The 22,215-nt window shown below is 45.1% G+C and overlaps 1 protein-coding gene across 1 annotated transcript in view; it reads left to right on the top strand.

The window, feature by feature from the left end:
* The window catches only part of TBK1 (TANK binding kinase 1), a 110,116-nt gene that overhangs the window by 17,147 nt on the left and 70,754 nt on the right, over positions 1–22,215 (top strand). Inside the window, exons 3-4 of the mRNA XM_075342458.1 lie at positions 3,795–3,935; positions 6,631–6,760. Coding sequence (XP_075198573.1) covers positions 3,795–3,935; positions 6,631–6,760 — 271 coding nt within the window. The remainder of the gene's footprint in view (positions 1–3,794; positions 3,936–6,630; positions 6,761–22,215) is intronic.

Here is a 22,215-nt window from a genome sequence, read left to right on the forward strand (position 1 = left end):
CCCGCCATCGCCGCTTAATCTCCGGCTGATCTTGCGGCTGGGATCCGACTCTTACTGCCAGGAGCGGTGCTCATGCCACTTCCGGCAGTTTCACCCCCTAAATCCTGCGATCAATACGATCACGACATTCAGGACATTCAATACCTGGCGATCAGGCCCCTGTAATCTCATTACAGGGACCCGATCGCTGCCATGGCAACCCTGGGTCATCACCATGATGAAGCTGGGTCACCCAGCTATGGATCGCCTCACAGATCATGCCAGGTGCACGGTCTGTGAGGCGAAGTAATGATCGCGGGGGTTCCTTCACTCTACCCCCAAGATCACAGCCGAGTCTCTGGCATATCTTGTAGCCGAGACCCAGCTGTCACTGCCAGGAGCGGTGCCCGTACTGCTCCCGGCAGTTTAACCCTCTAAATGCTGCGATCAATGCGATTGCAGCATTCAGGAGGCAGGGAGAGGGATCGCTTACCTCTCCCTGGCGATCGAGTCCCTGAAATGCGATTCCAGGGACCCGATCGCTGCCATGGTAACAATGGATCATCGCCATGACGACTCGGGCTTACTGAATTACGGAGATCCTCAGACACCATTTGGCCTGCATCATGTGTAAGGCGAAGTGGCAGAGCTGCTGCAGCCTTGACACTTATAATCCCCTGCAGTGGTCAAGCTCTGCAGGGGATTATATCAGTGATCAGATCATTGACAGTTCGTGTCCCAGAAAGGGACTAATTAAAAAAATAAACATTAAGTAAAAAAAAAAAAATGTTACAAGTTCTACAACATTTTTTGGGGAAAATGAACAAAAAAAATGTATATGTAAAAAAAAAGGAATAAAAATTAAACAAAAACTGCACATATTTGGTATTGCCGCATCCGTTACAACCCGAGCTATAAAACTTTCACACTAGTTAACCCCTTCAGTGAACACTGAAAATAAAAAATGTTGCAAAAACTCTTTTCCTCATACACCTGCCCAAAAAAAGTTGAATAAAACGCAATCAAAGTCACGTGTGAAAAACATGGGACAGCTGAACACATCATCTTGTCCTGCAAATAAAAAGCTGAAAAATAAAAAAAAAACTTTAGTCTTCAAAATCCAGTGATGCAAAAAAAATCATAATTTTGTAAAAAGCAATTTTTAGTATGATAGTCGCCAAACCTAAAAAAAACCTATAGAAATCTCGTATCGCTGTAATCGTGCTGACCAGAGAAATAAAGCCGTCTAATCACTTATAACGCAAGCTGAACTTCATAAAAAATAAATAAAGCCAATTCTTCAATCGCTATTAAGTTGTTCGTTCTGCTGCTAAAAGCTTGCAGTACGGCACGGTTTATATTTATCCTGCACTCTACGCTGAGCATTTACACTGGGAGTACGTGTCATTCTCTGAAAAACACGATTCAGACATAATTCCCAACTGAAAATTCACTGTAATGAGGCAGAGGGAGTCACTTTGACCTCACGTCTGGCCTGTGATCCGGCGGTGTCCATATTTTTATCCGTCTTTTCAGACGTTCACAAAAGTGCACTAAGCAACAGTTTTTGTTCATCATTGAAAAGACTAACACCGCTGAAAAGAGGCCAGAGTCCGGAGTAACTCTGCTGCCTCATTAGTGAATGGATCTGTGGTGGGTTTCATCTGAATCACGTATTTCAGAGATGTAGTTTGTAACCCTGATGTAAGTGCTCAGCATAGAGCACAGGATAAAGGGGAAGTAATTCAAAAAGTTTGCAATCTTTAATTCTGCAACATTCACTGCATTTGACACCATGGGTGTTTTCCAGAGACTAATTAGTCAATACACCTGTAGAAAATTCTTCGAGGGGTGTAATTTCCAAAATTTGGTTACTTGAGGGGTTTTCTTCTGTACTGCCGATTAAGGGCTCTGAAAATGGAGTCCGCAAACTATTATAGGAAAATTTTGTTTTCCAAAAAATCAAATGGCGCTCTTTAATTCCTGAGCCTTATGGTGCGGCTAAACAGTACTGTACAGTCACATGTGGGGTATTGCCACGTTCAGGAGACATTTTGCAACACATTATGGGGCCATTTTTTTTATCTATTCTCCTTGTGAAAATTGCAAATCTGGGGATAAAACAAAGTTTTAATGGTAAAAATGTAATTCTTTTTTTTTTTTCTTTACTGCCCAATAATATAACATTTTTTTATACACCTGTGCTGTCAATATACTCACTGCACCCATGGATGAATTCATTGAGGGGTGCAGCTTGTAACATGGGGTCACTTGTGGGGGGTTTCTGCTGTTCTGGCACCTCAGGGGCTCTGCCAATGTGACATGGCAACTGCAGACAATTGCAACTAAATTTGATCCCAAATATGGTGCTCCTTCCCTTCTACACTTTGTACTGTGCCTCCAAAAGTAGTTTTTGAACACATATGAGGAATCAGTGTATTCAGGAGACATTGCACAATACATTTTATGGTGCACTATTTCGTGATAGCCTTGTAAAAAGAAAAAAAGCCAGCTGGTTGAAACATCACCTTTGTGGTAAAGAAAAAAAATATTTTTATGGCTCAAAGGTATAAACATCTGTGAAGCCCCTAGGGGTTCGAAGGTGCTAACCACACATCTAGATAAATTCCTTGAGGGGTTTAGTTTACAAAATAATGTCACTTGTGGGGGAGCTACACTATTTATACACCTAAGGGGGTCTCAAAATGCGACATGGCGTGTGTTAATAATTCCAGCTAATTTCGCTTTCAAAAATTCGAATGGCACTCCTTCCCTTTCAAGCCTTGCTGTGCGCCCAAACAATTGATTTCCACCACATATGAGGTACCTGCGTACTCTGTAGAAATTGCACAATTTTATGGCATTTTCTCCTGTTTACTCTTGTGAAAATGCAGTTTTATGGCTCAAGTAACATTTTTGGTGTAAAGTCATTTTTTTCCTTCCACATGGCTTTGGTTCCTGTGAAGCACCTAAAGGGTTAATAAGCTGCTTAGATATGGTTTTGAGGGCTGCAGTTTTTAGAATGGTGACACTTTTGGGTATTTTCTGTCACCTAGACCTCTCAAAGTCACTACAAATGTGATGTGGCTCCTAAAAGAATGGTTTTGTAAATTTTGTTGAAAAAAATGAGAAATTGCTGATTAACTTTTGACCCCTTTTAACTTCCTAACCAAAAAAAAAATAGTTTCGGAAATTGCGCTGGTGTAAAGTAGACATGTGGAAAATGTTATTTAGTAACTATTTAGTGTGACACAGCTCCCTGATTTATGGGCATAAAATTTCAAAGTCTGAAAATTGCGACCAAAAATGCAAAAATATCGGCCTAATTTTACCACTATCATGAAGTACAAATGTCACGAAAAAACAATGTCAGAATCGCCGGGATCCGTTGAAGCGTTCCAGAGTTATAACCTGTCAAAGTGACACTGGTCAGAATTGCAAAAAATGGCCCGGTCATTAGGGTGTTTTAGTGGCCGGGGGTGAAGGGGTTAAAGAAGATTTATCACTTGCACTACACAGTGGTCCTTTCAAACAGCTGATGTCTGTCCCACTCCAACCAATTACTGAGGCTCTATATTATAGATGGGCGATCAATTTTTATAAGGTTGGAGTCCTGCTTTATCATACCGAAACAGCATATAACAATTTCATTGATGTATAATGGAAAGTCGTGACTGTTTATTCACATCTCTGAAATTAGATGTTTATAACGGTCTGTATTCCATCTGTTGTACAATACAGTGAGTAGTACAGAATTTATGATTACGTTTTTCAGTAAGTGGTTTGGATTAAACTATTTCTTTGTTATATCATAGAAAACCGGAGACTTGTATGCTGTAAAAGTGTTTAACAATCTAAGCTTCCTCCGTCCTGCGGATGTTCAGACAAGGGAGTTCGAGGTTCTAAAAAAGCTCAACCACAAGAACATTGTCAAACTCTTTGCAATTGAGGAAGAGGTAATATTTAGCTTGACATGCTTTATTTGCCCTTGATTTTTTTTTTTTTATAAGCATATTCGCCTAAATGATTGACGATCTATCCATTCAATTTATTTCCACTTCATATTTGACCTTTAACATTATGGCCTTGATTATGGCTGGGAAAAGTTTGTCTCACAGGCCACATCAGACCCTCTGGCTGTTCCAGTCCAGCCCACGGTATAAGAAAGCCAGAGGGCTGAAAACAGTTGACAGCGGGACGCATCGTGCCCTCTCCCGCCGCCTGTCCTCTTCCTCTGCTGCTCGCCGCCTGATGTTACTGCTATTTGCATCCACAGGACAGCGGTAAACACATTGGTGGAAGACAGTGCCTCTGGCTCATTTTTCCACCAATCAGCATGTGGGACAGCACACACAATGACATCACAGCATCGCATGTGCTGTATGAAATATTAGTGCATCTGAGGCCAGAGCAGATCGCCGAGGGAATAGGAGCAAGATGACTATGGGTGCGTTTTTTTGGGGGGGTTTTTTGTTTTTGTTTGTTTTATGGGATGTTTGCATGTATGTAGGAGACTGTGTGGGGCTCATAATGTATATAAAGGGCAATGTGGTGCTCAGAAATGTATATACAAGGTTATGTGAGGCTCAGAAATGTATATAGGAGGCAATGTGGAGCTCATAATGTATTTAGGAGGCTATGGGGGGCCCATACTGTATAGGAGTCTTCAGGGCATACTGTATAGGAGCTATGTGGGGAGTCCATACTTAATATAAAGGGGCCATGTGGGGGCTCACACTGAATATAGAGGGGCCATGTGGGGGCTCACACTGAATATAGAGGGGCCATGTGGGGGCTCACACTGTAAATAGAGGGGCTAGGTGAGGGCTTACACTGTAAATAGAGGGGCTAGGTGGGGGCTTACACTGTATATAGAGGGGCTATGTGGGGGCTCACACTGTAAGGAGCTATGTATGTGTTCATACTATATATAAAGAGATGTGGAACATACTGAATTCTGCTCAATATTAAGTGATACAATTAATATATAATCATCATGATTAATATGATAATCATATTGAGCAGAATCAATTTCAGCCTATTGGTGTGGTCCCCACACTAGTCACAGTCTCTCATGTGACCCCCTCAGGAAAATTGATTACCCATCTCTGGCCTTGATTCATCAGAGATTCTTCTTGAAATTTCTCCAAATTTTTGCTGAACCTGTAATTGTGATTGCCGTTTTAACGTCAGTCCTGGTCTGCTCTGGATCTCAAATTGTGGTGTAAATTACACCACTCTAGTCCTGGAGAATAATTTGTTACAGAGGCACAAGGCAATTGTAAGATGTGCCAAATTAGAGGCACATGCTATTTTAATGAATTTGGTACATCCTATGCCAGCCTTCATTTAGACTGGCATAGATAACATTACTGCTAATGCATCCAGGCTTTACCTCTCATGAACACATTATCCTGATTGCTGATTTATCATTAGGTATTTTACTCCAGCATTCAGTGTTTAAAAAAGGTGTGTGGTATTAACCCCAAATTCTGTTTTTTGCATTTTCATTTTTCCCCCTTTCACCCAAAGGCATACTTTTTTTTTTTAAATAATTTTTTCTGTCCATAAGCTGGGTTTCAAGGGAGCTCCGTAAAGATAAGCACAGAGGTCTTCAATGGACCCCCAATTGTTATAACAGCCCATCTGTGACCCACGATCACTCACGTTACAGGTGTGCCGATATGTGAATATACCCCCATGCTGGCGTGTTAAACGTTAATATCAGAGTTTGACAGTGGCATTTAATTGGTTAACAATCATGGGCAGCACTTCATATCACCTGCAATTGTTAGATGCATATACTGGCTGTAACACACATGCCTTACCTACTGAGTATGAGGCAAGGTCACCCCGTGGACCCGTTCCTTCCACCTGCTTCTGACTTGCTCCATACATATACGGCGGATGTTGTGAAGGGGTTAAAACATATTGGGGCCTATTCATCAAAGTGTACTCTAGTTTTCTAGCGTAAAACACTTTGAAAAGTTGCACTTTGATTTCAATGTGAAAGATGTGGAGACTTTTGGAATTTTCGGTGTTCACCACCAACGTGGGTGGAGTGTGGATAGGAAGGGGCGTGATGGCGCCTGCCATCCGAGTACAAATGTTAGTGTAGTCCCTGACTGTAGGCTCACAGCGCTGCACCCCACTGAGAAGATGGACAGAATCCATTACGTGACGTGCGACTGTTAATGAATTAGAGCATCTTACACCACCACACCCCTCCTTGACGACTGGCGTGACATGTACAATGCCAGCCTTAATCAATCAGCTTCTTTATGTATTTAAAATGGACTGTGTTGTGTCCTCAAACTGAAACCCGTACTTACTCCCTTGAAGACTCTTCTTTGAAACGCCCCTAATTAAACACTCCCATGCAAAAAAAGTGTCTAGAACACTTAGTAAATTAGATCCCTCAGTTTGATCCGTGTTACATGGTTGGCAAACCAGGATCAGTGGGTTTCAGTGGTCATACCCTTCCTGATCATAATGTGAGGACTTGTTTTGATTAGATATGCTATTTTCCTTTTAGAGTCTCTTCATTATTTCACTTCAATGTATAATTGGGGGAGGAAGGTTGAACTAGATGGACCTAGGTCTTTCTTCAACCTATGTAACTATGTAATGCTTGATAATTGTATATTCCAGATGTCAAGTCGTCATAAAGTACTGGTCATGGAGTTCTGCCCATGTGCGAGCTTGTATTCTGTGCTTGAAGAACCCTCAAATGCATATGGATTACCAGAGTCCGAGTTTCTTATTGTTTCCCAGGATGTCGGTATGTCATTTCTTGTTCATGAAGTCATTTTTTTTGTTATTCATTTTGCTGATCATTAACTAGCTGTAATGCCAACATACATTAGAAAGGCAGGGAGGTTGTTTGTTTTTGCTTTGCTAAGCTAAACATTGCCAGAAAATGACTCTCCGCCTGTTGTTCATATATCAAAGCATGTGCCAAATTAGTTTCTTAGTGGAACATGCTTTCAATTATTTTGCTCGTGTGGGCAGCACACATTACCAGCATAACTGCTGGTAAGGGTATTCAAGTGCATCTCAATAAATTAGAATATCATTAAAAAGTTAATTTATTTCAGTATTTCAATACAAAAAGGGAAACACATACTGTATATTATATAGTCATTACAATCAGAGTGATCTATTTCAAGTGTTTATTTCTGTTAATGTTGATGATTATGGCTTACAGCCAATGAAAGACCAAAAGTCATTATCTCAGAAAATTAGAATAATTCCCACAAAACATCTGCAAAGGCTTCCTAAGGCCGGGTACACATATCCGGCTTTTTGCCGGTTTGACGGATGCGGCGCATGCCACTACAGTATGATACAGTACAGTGTCAGCGCCGCAACTTCCGGGTCACATGCTCCGGTCACATGACAGCATGTGACTGGCGCTTGTTGCACTGCCAGTGTACTGTATACACTGTACTGGCGTGTGCCGCATCCGTCAAACCGGCGAAAAGCCGGATATGTGTACCCGGCCTAAGCATTTAAAATGGTCCATTAGTCTGGTTCAGTAGGCTACACAATCATGGGGAAGACTGCTGACTTGACAGATGTCCACAAGGCAGTCATTGACACACTCCACAAGGATGGTAAGTTACAAAAGGTGATTGCTAAAGAAGCTGGCTGTTCAGAGTGTGGTTTTCAAGCATATTAATGGATAGTTGAGTGGAAGGAAAAAGTGTGGTAGAAAAAGCTGTACAAGCAACTGGGATAACTGCAGCATTGATAGGATTAAGAAAAAGCCATTCAAAAATTTGGTGGAGATTCACAAGGAGTGGACTGCTGCTGGGGTCAGTGCTTCAAGAGCCACCACACACAGACTTATCCAGGACATGGGCTACAACTGTCACATTCCTTGTGTCAAGCCACTCATGACCAATAGACAACGCCAGAAGTGTCTTACCTGGGCCAAGAAGAAAAATAACTGGACTGTTGCTCAGTGGTCCAAGGTGTTTTCAGGTTTTCAGATGAAAGTAAATTTTGCATTTCATTCGGAAATCAAGGTCCCAGAGTCTGGAGGAAGAGTGGAGAGGCCACAATCCAAGCTGCTTGAGGTCTAGTGTGAAGTGTCCACAATCAGTGATGGTTTGGGGAGCCATGTCATCTGCTGGTGTAGGTCCATTGTGTTTTATAAAGACCAAAGTCAGCGCAGCCATCTACCAGGAAATTTTAGAGCACTTCATGCGTCCCTCTGTCGACAAGCTTTTTGGAGATAGAAATTTCATTTTCCAGCAGGACTTGGCACCTGTCCCCACTGCCAAAAGTACCAATACCTGGTTTAATAACCACAGTATCACTGTGCTTGATTGGTCAGCAAACTCGCCTGAACTAAACCTCATAGAGAATCTATGGGGTATTGTCAAGAGGAAGATTAGAGACACCAGACTCAACTATGCAGATGAGCTGAAGGCTGCTATCAAAGCAACCTGGGCCTCCATAACACCTCAGCTGTGCCACAGGCTGATCTCCTCCATGCCATGCTGCATTGATGCAGTAATTCATGCATGCAACAGTAGCCCCGACCAAGTATTGAGGCATTTCCTGTACAGACTTTTCAGTAAGCTAACATTTCTGAGTTTAAAATAATTTTTTCAGTTGGTCTTATCTCAAAAAATTAGAATATTATATAATGACTTTTGGGTTTTCATTGGCTGTAAGCCATAATCCTCATCATTAACAGAAATAAACACTTGAAATAGATCACTCTGTGTGTAATGACTCTATATAATGTTTTCACTTTTTGTATTGAATTACTGAAATAAATAACTTTGATGATCTTCTAAGTTATTGAGATGCACTTGTATGTGTCTCATTAAACAGATGTACACATATATTGAAAATTTATTATTGATACATTTTCTTTAAATTTAGTTGTAAAAGAGTTATCTAAATATGTCAAGTTTTCATGTATTCTGTATAGGTGATAAGGATCTGAATGCTGGGGGGCCCAGTATCTGCACTCAGCCATTTTCATCAGTTTTGTATAATTTGAATGGCACGACAGCAGTGCATGACCACTGCTCCATTCAATCGTACAGTTAGGTCTAGAAATATATGGAAAGCAACGCAAGTTTCTTTATCGTTCCTTTGGGAGTCCCAGACCATGGGTGTTTAGCTTCTGCCTCCGGAGGACACACAAAGTACTACACTAAAAAGTGTAGCTCCTCCCTCTGAGCTTATACACCCCCTGGTGAGCAGACCCAGCCAGTTTATCGCTTTTGTGTTCAGGAGGCATACAGCCACACATGCATTCTCATATGATTTTTTCCTTTTGGAATGCGTTTGAAGAACTGTGGGTCCACGTCTGGACCCCCGGTATGTCCCTTCTCACCCCACTGTGTCAGCGGTGTTGTAAGGTTGATTTCCTAGGCTGGAGCCTTACATGCCGTGCTCCTTCACCATCCCTCCTGGGCTCTGGCTTGAAGTGGGAGCCAGCACGGTCTCCATGCCTGGCAGGAGACCGGTCTCCATCCGCAGCCCTTCAGGACCCTGCTGGACCGGAGCACTCATCCCCAGGGACCTGGCCCTGCGTCTCAGCAGCTAAGTACCTGAGACGTTTATATTTGGGGGTCCCTGTGCTTTATTGTTTGGGGAGAGTGTGCTTATTGCATTTACTGACATTTTCGGCGGGTTCTCTAGCTGTCGCCCGAGAACCGCGCCGATGGTGCCTGCGCGTCGGCCTCGCCGCTCAAATTTAGGCCCCGGCTTCGCCGGAGGCCTAGTTTCGTTTTCACTGCCCTCGCATGTCACTCATGCAGAGGGACAGCGCGGCTCCTCCCGGCGGCCGTTCTGCACAGGGGAGGGACACTCCCCACTGCTGTGCATGTCTCCTCCCCTGTAGGTCTCTATGGCTGTCCAGATCCCGCTCTTCATGCAAGTCCCGCCCCCTCTCTTCGCTCCGGCGGCCATTTTCTCAGAGTTCTCTCAGCGTTGGTCTGCGTTCTGCATCCCTGCTGAGGTGCTGTGTTTGGGGGTCCGGGCTTCGGGATCTGGAGGGCACACAACACCGCTCTGCACAGCACAGCGGTCTGGTAAGCCACAACCGGCTCTGGTTGTGGACCCCTGTATATACTCTCTGGGGTTCATTCTCTGGCAGAGCCCCCACTCCAGCAGCATGTCTCACACGAGGAGCAAGGCTCCAAAGCTTTACTGTGTATGCGCTGCATGTAAGCTCCTGCTGCCTGAACCGAGCACCTATCCACATTGTGATGCCTGCTCTACCTTGGCGGTGCCACAGCCTGGAGTCTCGCCCCCAGTGGTCGCTCAGGCTGCTCCTGCTCCTGTGGCTGAGCCCCCGGCTTGGGTAGAATCCTTTTCCAGGTCTATCTCCCAGTCTTTTGCTGAGTCCATGGGACTTCTGTCCAGGACTTTGCTGAATATGCATCAGCCCCCCTTACAGGGTGCCTCTGCTGCTAGGGCTCTCTCAGGACCGGAGCTCACAGAGGATTCATCATCAGGTCCCAGACCCCGTCCTCCTAAGAAAAGACGTAGGGTTCCCTCTCCCTCCTCCTCCCGCGGCTCTGATTCAAGAGCGGACTCGCAGGATGAGGAGGACGCCTTTACAGGGGGCTCGGAGGCTAACTCCATGTACCCCATTGATCTGTCCGAAAGTGTCTCAGATCTTAGTGACTTGATTGCTTCCATTAATTCTGTTCTGGATCTTAATCCGCCAGTATCAGAGGAGCAACCCTCTCTGGCAGAAAAGCACCAGTTTACCTCGCCTAAGAGGGCAAAGAGTGTGTTCTTTAACCACTCCAGTTTTCAGGCCGCTGTGTCCAAGCCCAGGGCCTGTCCTGACAAACGCTTCCCAAAGCGTGGTTCTGATGACCGTTTTCCCTTTCCACCTGAGGTGGTCAAGGAGTGGGCTCAGTCCCCAAAGGTAGACCCCCCGGTGTCTAGGCTCTCAGCCCGGACCGTTGTGTCGGTGGCTGATGGCACCTCCCTTAAGGATTCCACTGACCGCCAGATTGACCTTCTGGCCAAATCCGTATATGAAGCGGCGGGGGCCTCGTTTTCCCCGACTTTTGCAGCAGTGTGGGCTCTCAAAGCCATCTCTGCTTCTCTAGAGGAGATGCATTCCCTCACCAGGGAATCTATGCCCGAAATGGTTGCCTTAACTTCCCAAGCTTCAGCTTTTTCATCCTATGCCATGTCTGCCATGCTGGAGGCTTCTCACCGCACTGCGATGGCTTCGGCTAATTCCCTCGCTATCCGCAGGATCTTGTGGCTTCGAGAGTGGAAGGCAGATGCTTCTTCTAAGAAGTACCTTGCTGGGCTCCCTTTTGCTGGGTCCCGGCTGTTCGGAGAACAGCTGGATGAAATTATTAAGGAAGCTACTGGCGGGAAGAGTACTTCCATGCCACAAACCAAAGCCAGGAAACCTGCCCAGGGTAGGAATCAGTCGAGGTTTCGCTCCTTTCGTTCCTCCAACTGGTCGTCCTCTAAGGCCTCGTCCACTAACTCAGCCAAGGATCAGAAATCCAACTGGCGCCCAAAAGCGCGTCCACAGAAGACCGCAGGAGGTGCTGCCACTAAGGCAGCCTCCTCGTGACTATCTGCCCGCTCCAGCAACGTCCTTGGTCGGTGGCAGGCTCTCCCACTTTGGCGACGCTTGGTTTCAACACGTCTCCGATCAGTGGGTGAGAGATATCATCTCCCACGGCTACAGGATAGAATTTTCTTCCAGTCCGCCAAACAGATTTTTTCTCTCAACCCCCCCCCCCTGCTCCAAGGCCGCCGCCTTCTCTCAGGCCGTGGCATCCTTGCAGGCCAACGGAGTAATTGTACCGGTTCCCGCCCGGGAACGGTTCAGAGGTTTCTACTCAAATCTCTTCCTAGTCCCCAAAAAGGACGGTACTTTCCGGCCCATCCTGGATCTCAAGCTTCTCAACAAGCATGTTCAGGTGCGGCACTTTCGCATGGAGTCTCTGCGATCAGTCATTGCCTCAATGACCCAAGGGGATTTCCTGGCGTCCATCGACATCAGAGATGCCTATCTGTATGTGCCAATTGCAGTTTCACACCAGCGTTGGCTACGTTTTGCAATAGAAGATCATTTCCAATTCGTGGCTCTCCCCTTCGGGTTGGCCACAGCCCCTCGGGTATTCACCAAGGTCATGGCTGCAGTGATTGCGGTTCTGCACCTACAGGGGTTGGCAGTGATTCCTTACCTGGACGACCTTCTAGTCAAGGCTTCATCCAGCGCAGACTGTCAGCGGAGTGTCTCGCTCACTCTCGCCACTCTAGCCCTATTCGGGTGGCTGGTCAATCTTCCCAAATCCACTCTGACTTCGACCCAGAGTCTCACGTACCTAGGGATGCAGTTCGAGACTTTGCCGGCACTTGTGAAGTTGCCCTTAGTCAAACAGCAGTCCCTCCAACTAGCAGTGCGTTCTCTGCTGAGGCCCCGCCGTTATACCCTCAGGCGTCTGATGCAGGTGCTGGGTCAAATGGTGGCGTCAATGGAAGCTGTCCCCTTTGCCCAGTTCCATCTGCGCCCCCTTCAGCTGGTCATTCTCCGCTGTTGGGACAAGCGGCCTTCCTCCTTACACAGGCTAGTGGCTCTGTCGCCACAGACCAGGAGCTCTCTTCAGTGGTGGCTTCGGCCCCTCTCTCTGTCCCAGGGGCGCTCCTTCCTGGCCCCGTCCTGGGTGATCCTCACCACGGATGCCAGTCTATCCGGCTGGGGAGCGGTATGTCTCCACCACAGAGCGCAGGGCACTTGGACTCCGTCCGAGTCAGCCCTTTCAATCAATGTGCTGGAGACCAGAGCCGTGCTTCTAGCTCTTCTAGCCTTTCACCACCTGTTGGCGGGCAAGCACATTCGAGTCCAGTCAGACAACGCGACAGCGGTTGCCTACATCAATCACCAAGGCGGGACACGCAGCCGCCTGGCAATGTTGGAGGTACAACGCATCCTTCAATGGGTGGAGGACTCCAAGTCCACCATATCCGCAGTCCACATCCCAGGCGTGGAAAACTGGGAGGCAGATTATCTCAGCCGTCAAACCGTGGACGGTGGCGAGTGGTCCCTGCACCCGGCAGTGTTTCAGTCAATCTGCCGCAAATGGGGCACTCCGGACGTGGACCTAATGGCATCCCGTCACAACAACAAAGTTCCTGTTTACGTGGCTCGCTCCCACGATCCTCAGGCATTCGCCGCGGACGCTCTGGTTCAAGACTGGTCCCAGTTTAGTCTGTCCTACGTGTTTCCCCCTCTAGCTCTCTTGCCCAGAGTCCTGCGCAAGATCAGAATGGAGGGCTGTCGAGTCATCCTCATTGCATCGGACTGGCCCAGGCGAGCTTGGTATCTAGACCTGCTCCATCTGTCCGTAGAGATGCCGTGGCATCTCCCGGACCGTCCAGACCTACTCTCGCAAGGTCCGTTTTTCCGCCCGAATTCTGCGGCTCTCAAATTGACGGCGTGGCTCTGGAGTCCTGGATTATGACGGCTTCTGGTATTCCTCCTGAAGTCATCTCCACTATGACTCGGGTGCGCAAGTCTTCCTCCGCTAAGATCTATCACAGGACTTGGAAAATTTTCCTGTCCTGGTGTCGCTCTACCGACCATCCTCCTTGGCCATTCTCCTTGCCGACCCTTCTGTCTTTTCTACAGTCCGGTCTGCAGCTAGGACTGTCCCTCAACTCTCTCAAGGGACAAGTCTCAGCTCTGTCAGTTCTGTTCCAGCGGCGTCTCGCTCGGCTGGCTCAGGTCCGCACCTTCATGCAAGGCGCGTCTCACATCATTCCGCCTTACCGGCGGCCCTTGGATCCCTGGGACCTTAACTTGGTTCTCACGGTTTTGCAATAACCCCCCTTTGAGCCTCTTAGGGAGGTTTCTTTGTATCGTCTTTCACAGAAAGTGGCCTTTCTGGTGGCCATAATTTCCCTCAGGAGAGTCTCTGATTTGGCTGCGCTCTCTTCGGAGTCACCTTTTTTAGTTTTCCATCAAGACAAGGTGGTTCTCCGTCCGACTCCGGACTTTCTTCCTAAGGTGGTCTCTCCTTTCCACCTTAACCAGGACATTATCTTACCTTCCTTTTGTCCGGCTCCTGTTCATCGCTTTTGAAAAAGCGCAGCATACTCTGGATCTGGTGCGTGCTCTCCGGATCTATGTGTGTCGCACCGCTGCACTTAGGCGGTGCACTTCTCTTTTTGTGCTAACCACAGGTCGGCGCAAGGGCCTTTCTGCTTCTAAGCCGACCTTAGCCCGTTGGATTAGATCGACCATTTCGGACGCCTACCAGAGTACTCAGGTGCCTCCCCCGCCGGGGATCAAGGCACATTCGACCAGAGCTGTCGGTGCCTCTTGGGCTTTTAGGCACCAGGCTACAGCTCAACAAGTGTGTCAGGCTGCCACTTGGACTAGCCTGCATACCTTTTCGAAGCACTACCAAGTGCATGCTCATGCTTCGGCAGATGCGAGCTTGGGCAGACGCATCCTTCAGGCGGCTGTCACCCATTTGTGAAGTTAGGTTCTGCCTACTTATTAGTTTATTCTGTTTATTTCCCACCCAGGGACTGCTTTGGAACGTCCCATGGTCTGGGTCTCCCAAAGGAACGATAAAGAAAAAGAGAATTTTGTTTACTTACCGTAAATTCTTTTTCTTATAGTTCCGTATTGGGAGACCCAGCACCCTCCCTGTTGCCCGTTGGCAATTTTTTCTTGTTCCGCGTGTTCTCACCGGCTGTTGTCGTGGACAGAGTCTCTGGTTGTTCCGGCTCTTGCTCTGTTCTACTTGTGGGTGGCTATTCTCCTTCAGCTTTTGCACTAAACTGGCTGGGTCTGCTCACCAGGGGGTGTATAAGCTCAGAGGGAGGAGCTACACTTTTTAGTGTAGTACTTTGTGTGTCCTCCGGAGGCAGAAGCTAAACACCCATGGTCTGGGTCTCCCAATACGGAACTATAAGAAAAAGAATTTACGGTAAGTAAACAAAATTCTCTTTTTTGCCATTTTAGCTGTTTATATAAACTATCTTCAATAGATTTAAGCAATTAATAGGGGCTTATAGTGCAGACTCTCAAATATAATTTGAGGGTATCCACTTCCTAATTGGAGTAAGGGTTTAAGATTTACCACTCTTCGCGACATCCATCGTACATGTACGGTGCCATGGCAGGCGCATTCCCACAAACTGCCACACGTGTACAGTGGTATGATTGGGCCAATTCACATACACCACTGACGAAATAATCAGCTGGTGTCAGCTATGTATCATAGCTGACACCCTGCTTTAATGCCCACAATCGGTGTTGGCGAATAATCGCAATAATGCTGCTATTAGCGACATCTCCATCAATCTGCTTGTAGAGGGAGCGGGCTGTCTCTTTACTTCCATTGGCCTAACACAATTGCAATCGCGTTGTGCCAATGGTCTCACTATGGTGACCCCGGGCTGAATAATGGCTGCAGGGTCACCCACGTATGGAGATCTGTGAGGTTCTGCATTGAGCAAGACCTGACATGCCCCCTGACTATGTCTAATTCAGTGATCTAATGTCCTGCAATGCAAAAGCATTGCAAAGCATGAGATCAGCGATCAGACCAAGGAAAGACTATGTCCCATCCTGAGAATAAGTAAAAAACAAAACAAAACACAGGCCCTTCCTTTGTGATATTTCCCCCTACCTTGTCACCTTTCCCCCCTTCTACTTCATTTTGTTCTCTAAGCCCGCCAGACCCCCATGCATAGTGTCTAATGCTCAATTCTTTGCTGTTCCTCACCCATGTCTTGTCCCTCACTTCTTCCCTTTCCTGCTCTCATTTTGTACCTTTTGCCTCTTCTTAGTTTAATTATTTTCTTGTCAATCTTCTTCATATCCCCTTTTTGATTCGTTTCTGGGGATTTGTGTTTTCCATTTGGACTGTTTATTTTTAGTTGTATGGATTTCCGTACTGCTTTACAGATATGTTTGTTTTTCTTGTGAAATTTTATTCAGAAACTTTATTGAAGAAAAAAATTGATTTTAAATAAATAAAAAATATCACAATTTAAAGAACAAAAACAATACAAATAAATTCATATATTTTTGTAAAACAAAAAGCTAAGTACACCCGATCTATAAAACTGTCAACTAATTACCCCTTCAGTGAACACCATAAAAAGGCAAAGATGTTTTTTCATAAAAAAAGTGCTGAAAAAAAGTGTAATAAAATGCAATAAAAATGACAGATGTAAATAAAAAATGGTATAGCTGGAAACATCATCTTGTCTAGCAAAAAATGAAAATAACAGTTTTAATGTAAAAATTGCAAAAAAAATAAAACTACATAAATGTGCAATCACTGTAACAATTTTGAACTGAAGAATAAAGCTGTCACATCAATTTAATTACACAGTTACTGACATAAAAACAAAAAAAATCCTGAATTGCTGGTTTTTGTTCATTCTTTCCCACAAAGGTTTTTGTTCATTCTCCCTCCCAAAAATCAAAATATAAAGCAATAAAAAAAAATGTTGTGCCCGAAAATGGTGATAATAAAAACGTCAACTCATCACGCAAAAATCAAGACCTCACTTGACTGTCAACAGCAATGTAGAAAAATTATAAGTCTTAAAATACAGCATTGTAAAAAGTTTTTTTTATTACAAATAAAAAAGCAGGGTTTTTGCTTGTGATAGTAGCAAAACCTAAACAACTATATAAATTTAGTATTGCTGTAATCTTACTGACCAGAAGAATAAAGCTTGCTAATTACTTACACTGCACTGTGGATGGCATTAAAAATAATGAAACTGATAGTTGACCTGCTGTTGATTTGTCCATTCTTCATTCCAAAGATCGCAGTAATGCTCAGCTAACATTTATCCTGCGCTCTATGCTGAACACGTACAACTGGTATTATATGTAAATCTGTGAAATACATAGTTGAGACGGAACCCCTTACTGAAGATTCAGAAAATGAGGTAGATTTAGAAACTAGACTCTCTCTGTCCTATGATCCAATGGTGTCCGTATTAAAGCATACATAAAATTGTATTTGACGACAGCTTCCTGCACATCTGAAAAGGACACCGCTGAACAGAGGCCAAACGGTGTCCAGAGTAACTCTGCTGCCTCATTGTAGTGAAGGGATCCCTCAGAGGTATCATCTGAATCACGTCATTGGGAGATTTGAATGGAAACCCCAAAGTAAGTGCTCAGCACAGAGCACAGGATAAATGTGATCCAAAATGTTATGTAAAATATTCCCATTAAAAGCTTCAACTCAATCCACAAAAAAACCCACAAGTCCCCAGTCAGCTCCGTCATTTGTTAACACAAATATAGGGGGTTTCCATGCTACTGATTTCACAAAGGCTTTAGAAAAGTGCTATGGCTCCTCCCCCCACCCCCCCCAAAAAAAAAATCAAGCAAAATCTGCACTCTCAAATCCAAGGGCCATCTCCTTTCTCAGTCCCACAATGTGTCTACACCACATTTGGTATCCACATTTGTCATTTCTATAGCGGGTAGAGCCTACTTAATTTACAGAGTGTGTGTCTCCTGAAGCACGAGCTGGGCACACTCTATGGGCACTACAATGGCAGATTTACAATTTTCACTCTGCAACATCCATTGCTGCTTGTTTCTGGAAAACACGCATGGAGTCAAAATCATCACAATACCTGTAGTTAGAAGATAAATAGATTCCCAGAGGGGTGTAATTTTCAAAATAATGTAACTTGAGGTGTAATTCTGCTATTCTGGCACTTATGGGTGCTGTATTTGAAGTCCACACACTATTCTAAAAAAATGTGTTCTCCAAGAGTCAAATGGCGCTCATTCCCTCTCGCTATACTGTGTGGCTAAACAGTACTGTACAGCCACATACGGGGTACTGCCTTGTTCAGCACAAATTGTGTGACAAATTTTGTTGCTATTTTTACCGATTTTCTTGAGGGGAAATGTAAAATCTGGGGCTAAAATAAAATTTTGATAGTAAAATTTAAGTTATTTTTTCTTCACCACCCTATGTTATAAAGTTCCATGAGACATCTCTTGTGTCCAAATGTTCATTTCTCCCCTAAATTAATTCATTGAAGGGTGTAGTTTGTAAAATGAGGTCACATATGGGGGTTTCTGCTTTTTTGGGATGTCAGTGGCTCTGCCAATGTTACATGGCACCTGCAAACCATAACCGCAAAATATGCAGTTCTGAGCATTGTTTTGTGCCTGACAAGTAGTTCACGATTACATGTAGGGTATTGACGCTCTCAGGAGAAATTGTGCAACAAACTGTACTCTCCATTTTTACTTGGTATTCTTGTGGAAAAAAAATGCAACATGTTTATGGGATAAATATAATATAATTTATTTTCACAGTTCAACATCACTAAAGTCTGTGAAGCACATGCGGGTGAAAGGTGCTCACCACACCTATAGATAATTTCCTTGAGTGGGTATAGTTTCCAAGCTGGGGTCACTTAGGGGGTGTTTCTAATGTTTATGCACATCAGGGGCTTTGCATATGCGACATGGCGTCCACTATCTATTTCAAACCATTTAGCCTTCAAAAAAAGTTTGCCACTCCTTCCCTTCCAAGCCCTGCTGTGCTCCCAAAGACTAGCTTTCTACCACATAAAGTATTAATGTTCTTAAGAAAAATTGCACAAAAAAAATTATACGGTGCATGTTCTCCTGTAAACCTTGTGAAGATGCAAAATCTGGGGCTAAAGCAGCAAATTTATGGGAAAAATGTAATTTTATTTTTATTTTCAGAGCTCGAAGTTATAGAATTCTGTGAAGCACTTGTGAAATCATGGTGCTCACCACACAGCTAGATAAATTCCTTGAGGGGTCTAGTTTTCAGTGGGGGTCTCCACTGTTTAGGCACATCAGGGGCTCTCCAAACGTGACATGGCGTCCGCTAATGATTCCAGCCAATTTTGCACTCCAAAAGTCTAAGGGGTGCTTCACACACAGCGAGCTCGCTGCCGAGATCGCTGCTGAGTCACGCTTTTTGTGACGCAGCAGTGACCTCATTAGCGATCTCGCTGTGTGTGACAATGAGCAGCGATCTGGCCCCTGCTGCGAGATCGCTGCTCGTTACACACAGCCCTGGTTCGTTTTCTTCAAAGCCGCTCTCCTGCTGTGACACACAGATCGCTGTGTGCGACAGCAAGAGAGCGACAAATGAAGCGAGCAGGGAGCAGGAGCCGGCGTCTGACAGCTGAGGTAAGCTGTATCCAAGATAAACATCGGGTAACCAAGGTGGTTACCCGATATTTACCTTAGTTACCAGCCTCCGCAGCTCTCACGCTGCCTGTGCTGCCGGCTCCGGCTCTCTGCACATGTAGCTGCTGTACACATCGGGTTAATTAACCCGATGTGTACAGCAGCTAGGAGAGCAAGGAGCCAGCGCTCAGTGTGCGCGGCTCCCTGCTCTCTGCACATGTAGCTGCATTACACATCGGGTTAATTAACCCGATGTGTAATGCAGCTAGGAGAGCAAGGAGCCAGCGCTCAGTGTGCGCGGCTCCCTGCTCCCTGCTCACACTGGTAACTAATGTAAACATCGGGTAACCATACCCGATGTTTACCTTAGTTACCAGTCTCCGCAGCTTCCAGACGGCGGCTCCGTGCAAGCGCAGCGTCGCTTGCACGTCGCTGCTGGCTGGGGGCTGTTCACTGGTCGCTGGTGAGATCTGCCTGTTTGACAGCTCACCAGCGACCATGTAGCGATGCAGCAGCGATCCTGACCAGGTCAGATCGCTGGTCGGATCGCTGCTGCATCGCTAAAGTGTGAAGGTACCCTAATGGTGCTCCTTCCCTTCTGAGCACTGCTGTGTGCCCAAACAGTAGTTTTCCACCACATGTGTGGTATCCGTGTACTCAGGAGAAATTGCACAACAAATTGTAGGCTGCATTTTCTTCGCTCACTCCTCAGGAGGAGGCGCACTCGTCGTGTAAGTGGCACTGCTTCAAAGCCTAGGTAATTTTGTACTTTAGCATTTATCAACACTTGCTCTGGTTTTGCCATAGTCCAAATGCAAGTCTGACATAAGTTTCTGCACTTGGTAATAATTTTTGGAGACTCAAGACATAGACTCAAGTATACCCTACTGTTATCTGTTTAGCCTTGACCAAGGCTTACTGGGTTGCAGTGCCACCTATTGGTGTACTCGCTGTACTTCACCCCTGACAACTTTTCAATGTTCAATGTTATTTCTTAAATAAAAGATGTAATTTTATTACTCCAAGTTCTAATTGTGCAATTTCTTCTACATTTTCCCAGTACATTTCTGCACTGAACTTATTTATTCTGTTTACATGAGGGTACAAAATAGATATCTTGTACAATTCAATTTATTTTTTTGCTTAGGAATGTACTTTGACCACTAGTTAAATAAGGTCTCTAAGTATTAAAAATGAACATATTATTTATGGTAAAGTAAATTTGTCCAATTTCTTTTGAGCCCCTGAAGTGAGGAGGCTTTGTAGAAAAATGGTCTTTAATTCCTAAACGTTTCACAGGATAATTTGTTTAATCCCTTTTAATTAAACCTAAAAGTCTACACTTCAATTACATCTGTTGTTTCATTTAAATTAAAAAATAGCAGCAGCAAGACCCGAAATCACGGAGATTGTCACTGTCCAAATATTTCTGGACTGCACTGTAGGACCTTCACTTTTATGATTGATGGAACCACCAGCTACCAGACACATTGCTTATTCTGTGCATAGTTGATAAGTTTCATCTTGAGAATAACCCTTTTAGTTATTAGATCTAATATGTGAATGTAATTTAATATAAAGGGATTCATTTATATAGCATTTTTTATTTTATTGGTTATTCTTTTAGTAAACTTGTTGGCATTGTAGTGTGTGACTGTGTTCACATTTCCAATTGAGCAGTTTAGACAAACACACAAACCGAATTTAAACGGAATCTGTCATCAGGTTTTTGCTTCCCCATCTGAGAGCAGCATAATGTAGAGACGGAGACCCTGATTCCAGAGATGTCACTTACTGAGCCGTTTGTAATTTTGATAAAATCAATGTTTTCTCTGCTGCAGATCTAGAAGTTAGGCTGGGGCCACACGGGGCACTAGTGCGATGCTCGCATGACACTCGGCTCGCGCTGGCAGCACAGCAGGAGCCGAGTGTCATGCTAGTATCCCTGCGACTGCGGTCCGACCGTGCGAGCGGACCTCCGCTGCGGGGGGCGGGCCAGCACGGAGGGGGGGAGGGAGGGATTTATCTCCCTCTCTCCTCCGTAGCCGGCTATTGCCATTCTCGCTCTGCACGCACAGTACACCGGTGTACCGCGAGTGCAGTGCGATTTTTCTCTCGCCCCATTCACTTGAATGGGTGCGAGAGAAAGAGTCTCGCATTACAATCGCAGCATGCTGCGATTGTTTTCTCGGTCCGATTAGGGCTGAGAAAATAATCGCTCATGTGCGCTGACACACAGGCTAGAATTGGTGCGAGTGGAATGCAATGTTTTATAGCACTCCACTCGCACCGATTTTCTCGCTGTGTGGCTTAGGCCTTATACAGAGCTCATGAATATGCTAGACTACCTGGCAGCACGCCAAGTAGTCCTATAATGGTAATCTACTGCTAATTAATCAGTGATTTTTATCAAAACTACAGAGGTAAGTAGAAACAGCCGGGCACTGCAGCCGCAGGTAAAGTACTCACGGGTTGTATACTCAGCTTATTGACGGACTTCCAGCAATTTCCAGTGGTGCTCAGCCGACATAACAGAAGAGGTCCAATGATTCCATAAAGGCAGAAGAGGCGACATTTCACAATGGAGTTTTCTATTTTTAATGTGCAATTGTATACGATTTACAACATAAATGGGTCCAAATATGAACCCGTGGAAGCACTCTGCCTCAGTGCGAAATGGACGTCGTCCGGCGTACCTGCACTCTCCCCTCCACATTTATATTGTAATTCGTATACAATTGCACATTAAAAATCGCAAACTCCATTGTGAAGTGCCGCCTCTTCTGCCTTTATGGAATTTATCAAAACTACACTAAGCAACCCAGTAAGTCACACATCGCTGGAATCAGGACCTCTGCCCCCACGTTATGCTGCAGCAAAAAACAGTTGACAGATTCCATTTAATGGATCCTTGTGCATTACTAATATACTTTGAAGCAGAGGGGCCCAGTTGATTTATTATAGGGCTCATTTCAGTTCCGTTACATGTCCGTTTATAAAATGGGAGTCTGCATGTTTCACGTTTTGTTCCAGAATACAGATAGATCTCA

The sequence above is a fragment of the Anomaloglossus baeobatrachus genome, chromosome 4 (genome assembly GCF_048569485.1).
Source record: "Anomaloglossus baeobatrachus isolate aAnoBae1 chromosome 4, aAnoBae1.hap1, whole genome shotgun sequence".
Taxonomy (NCBI): domain Eukaryota; kingdom Metazoa; phylum Chordata; class Amphibia; order Anura; family Aromobatidae; genus Anomaloglossus; species Anomaloglossus baeobatrachus.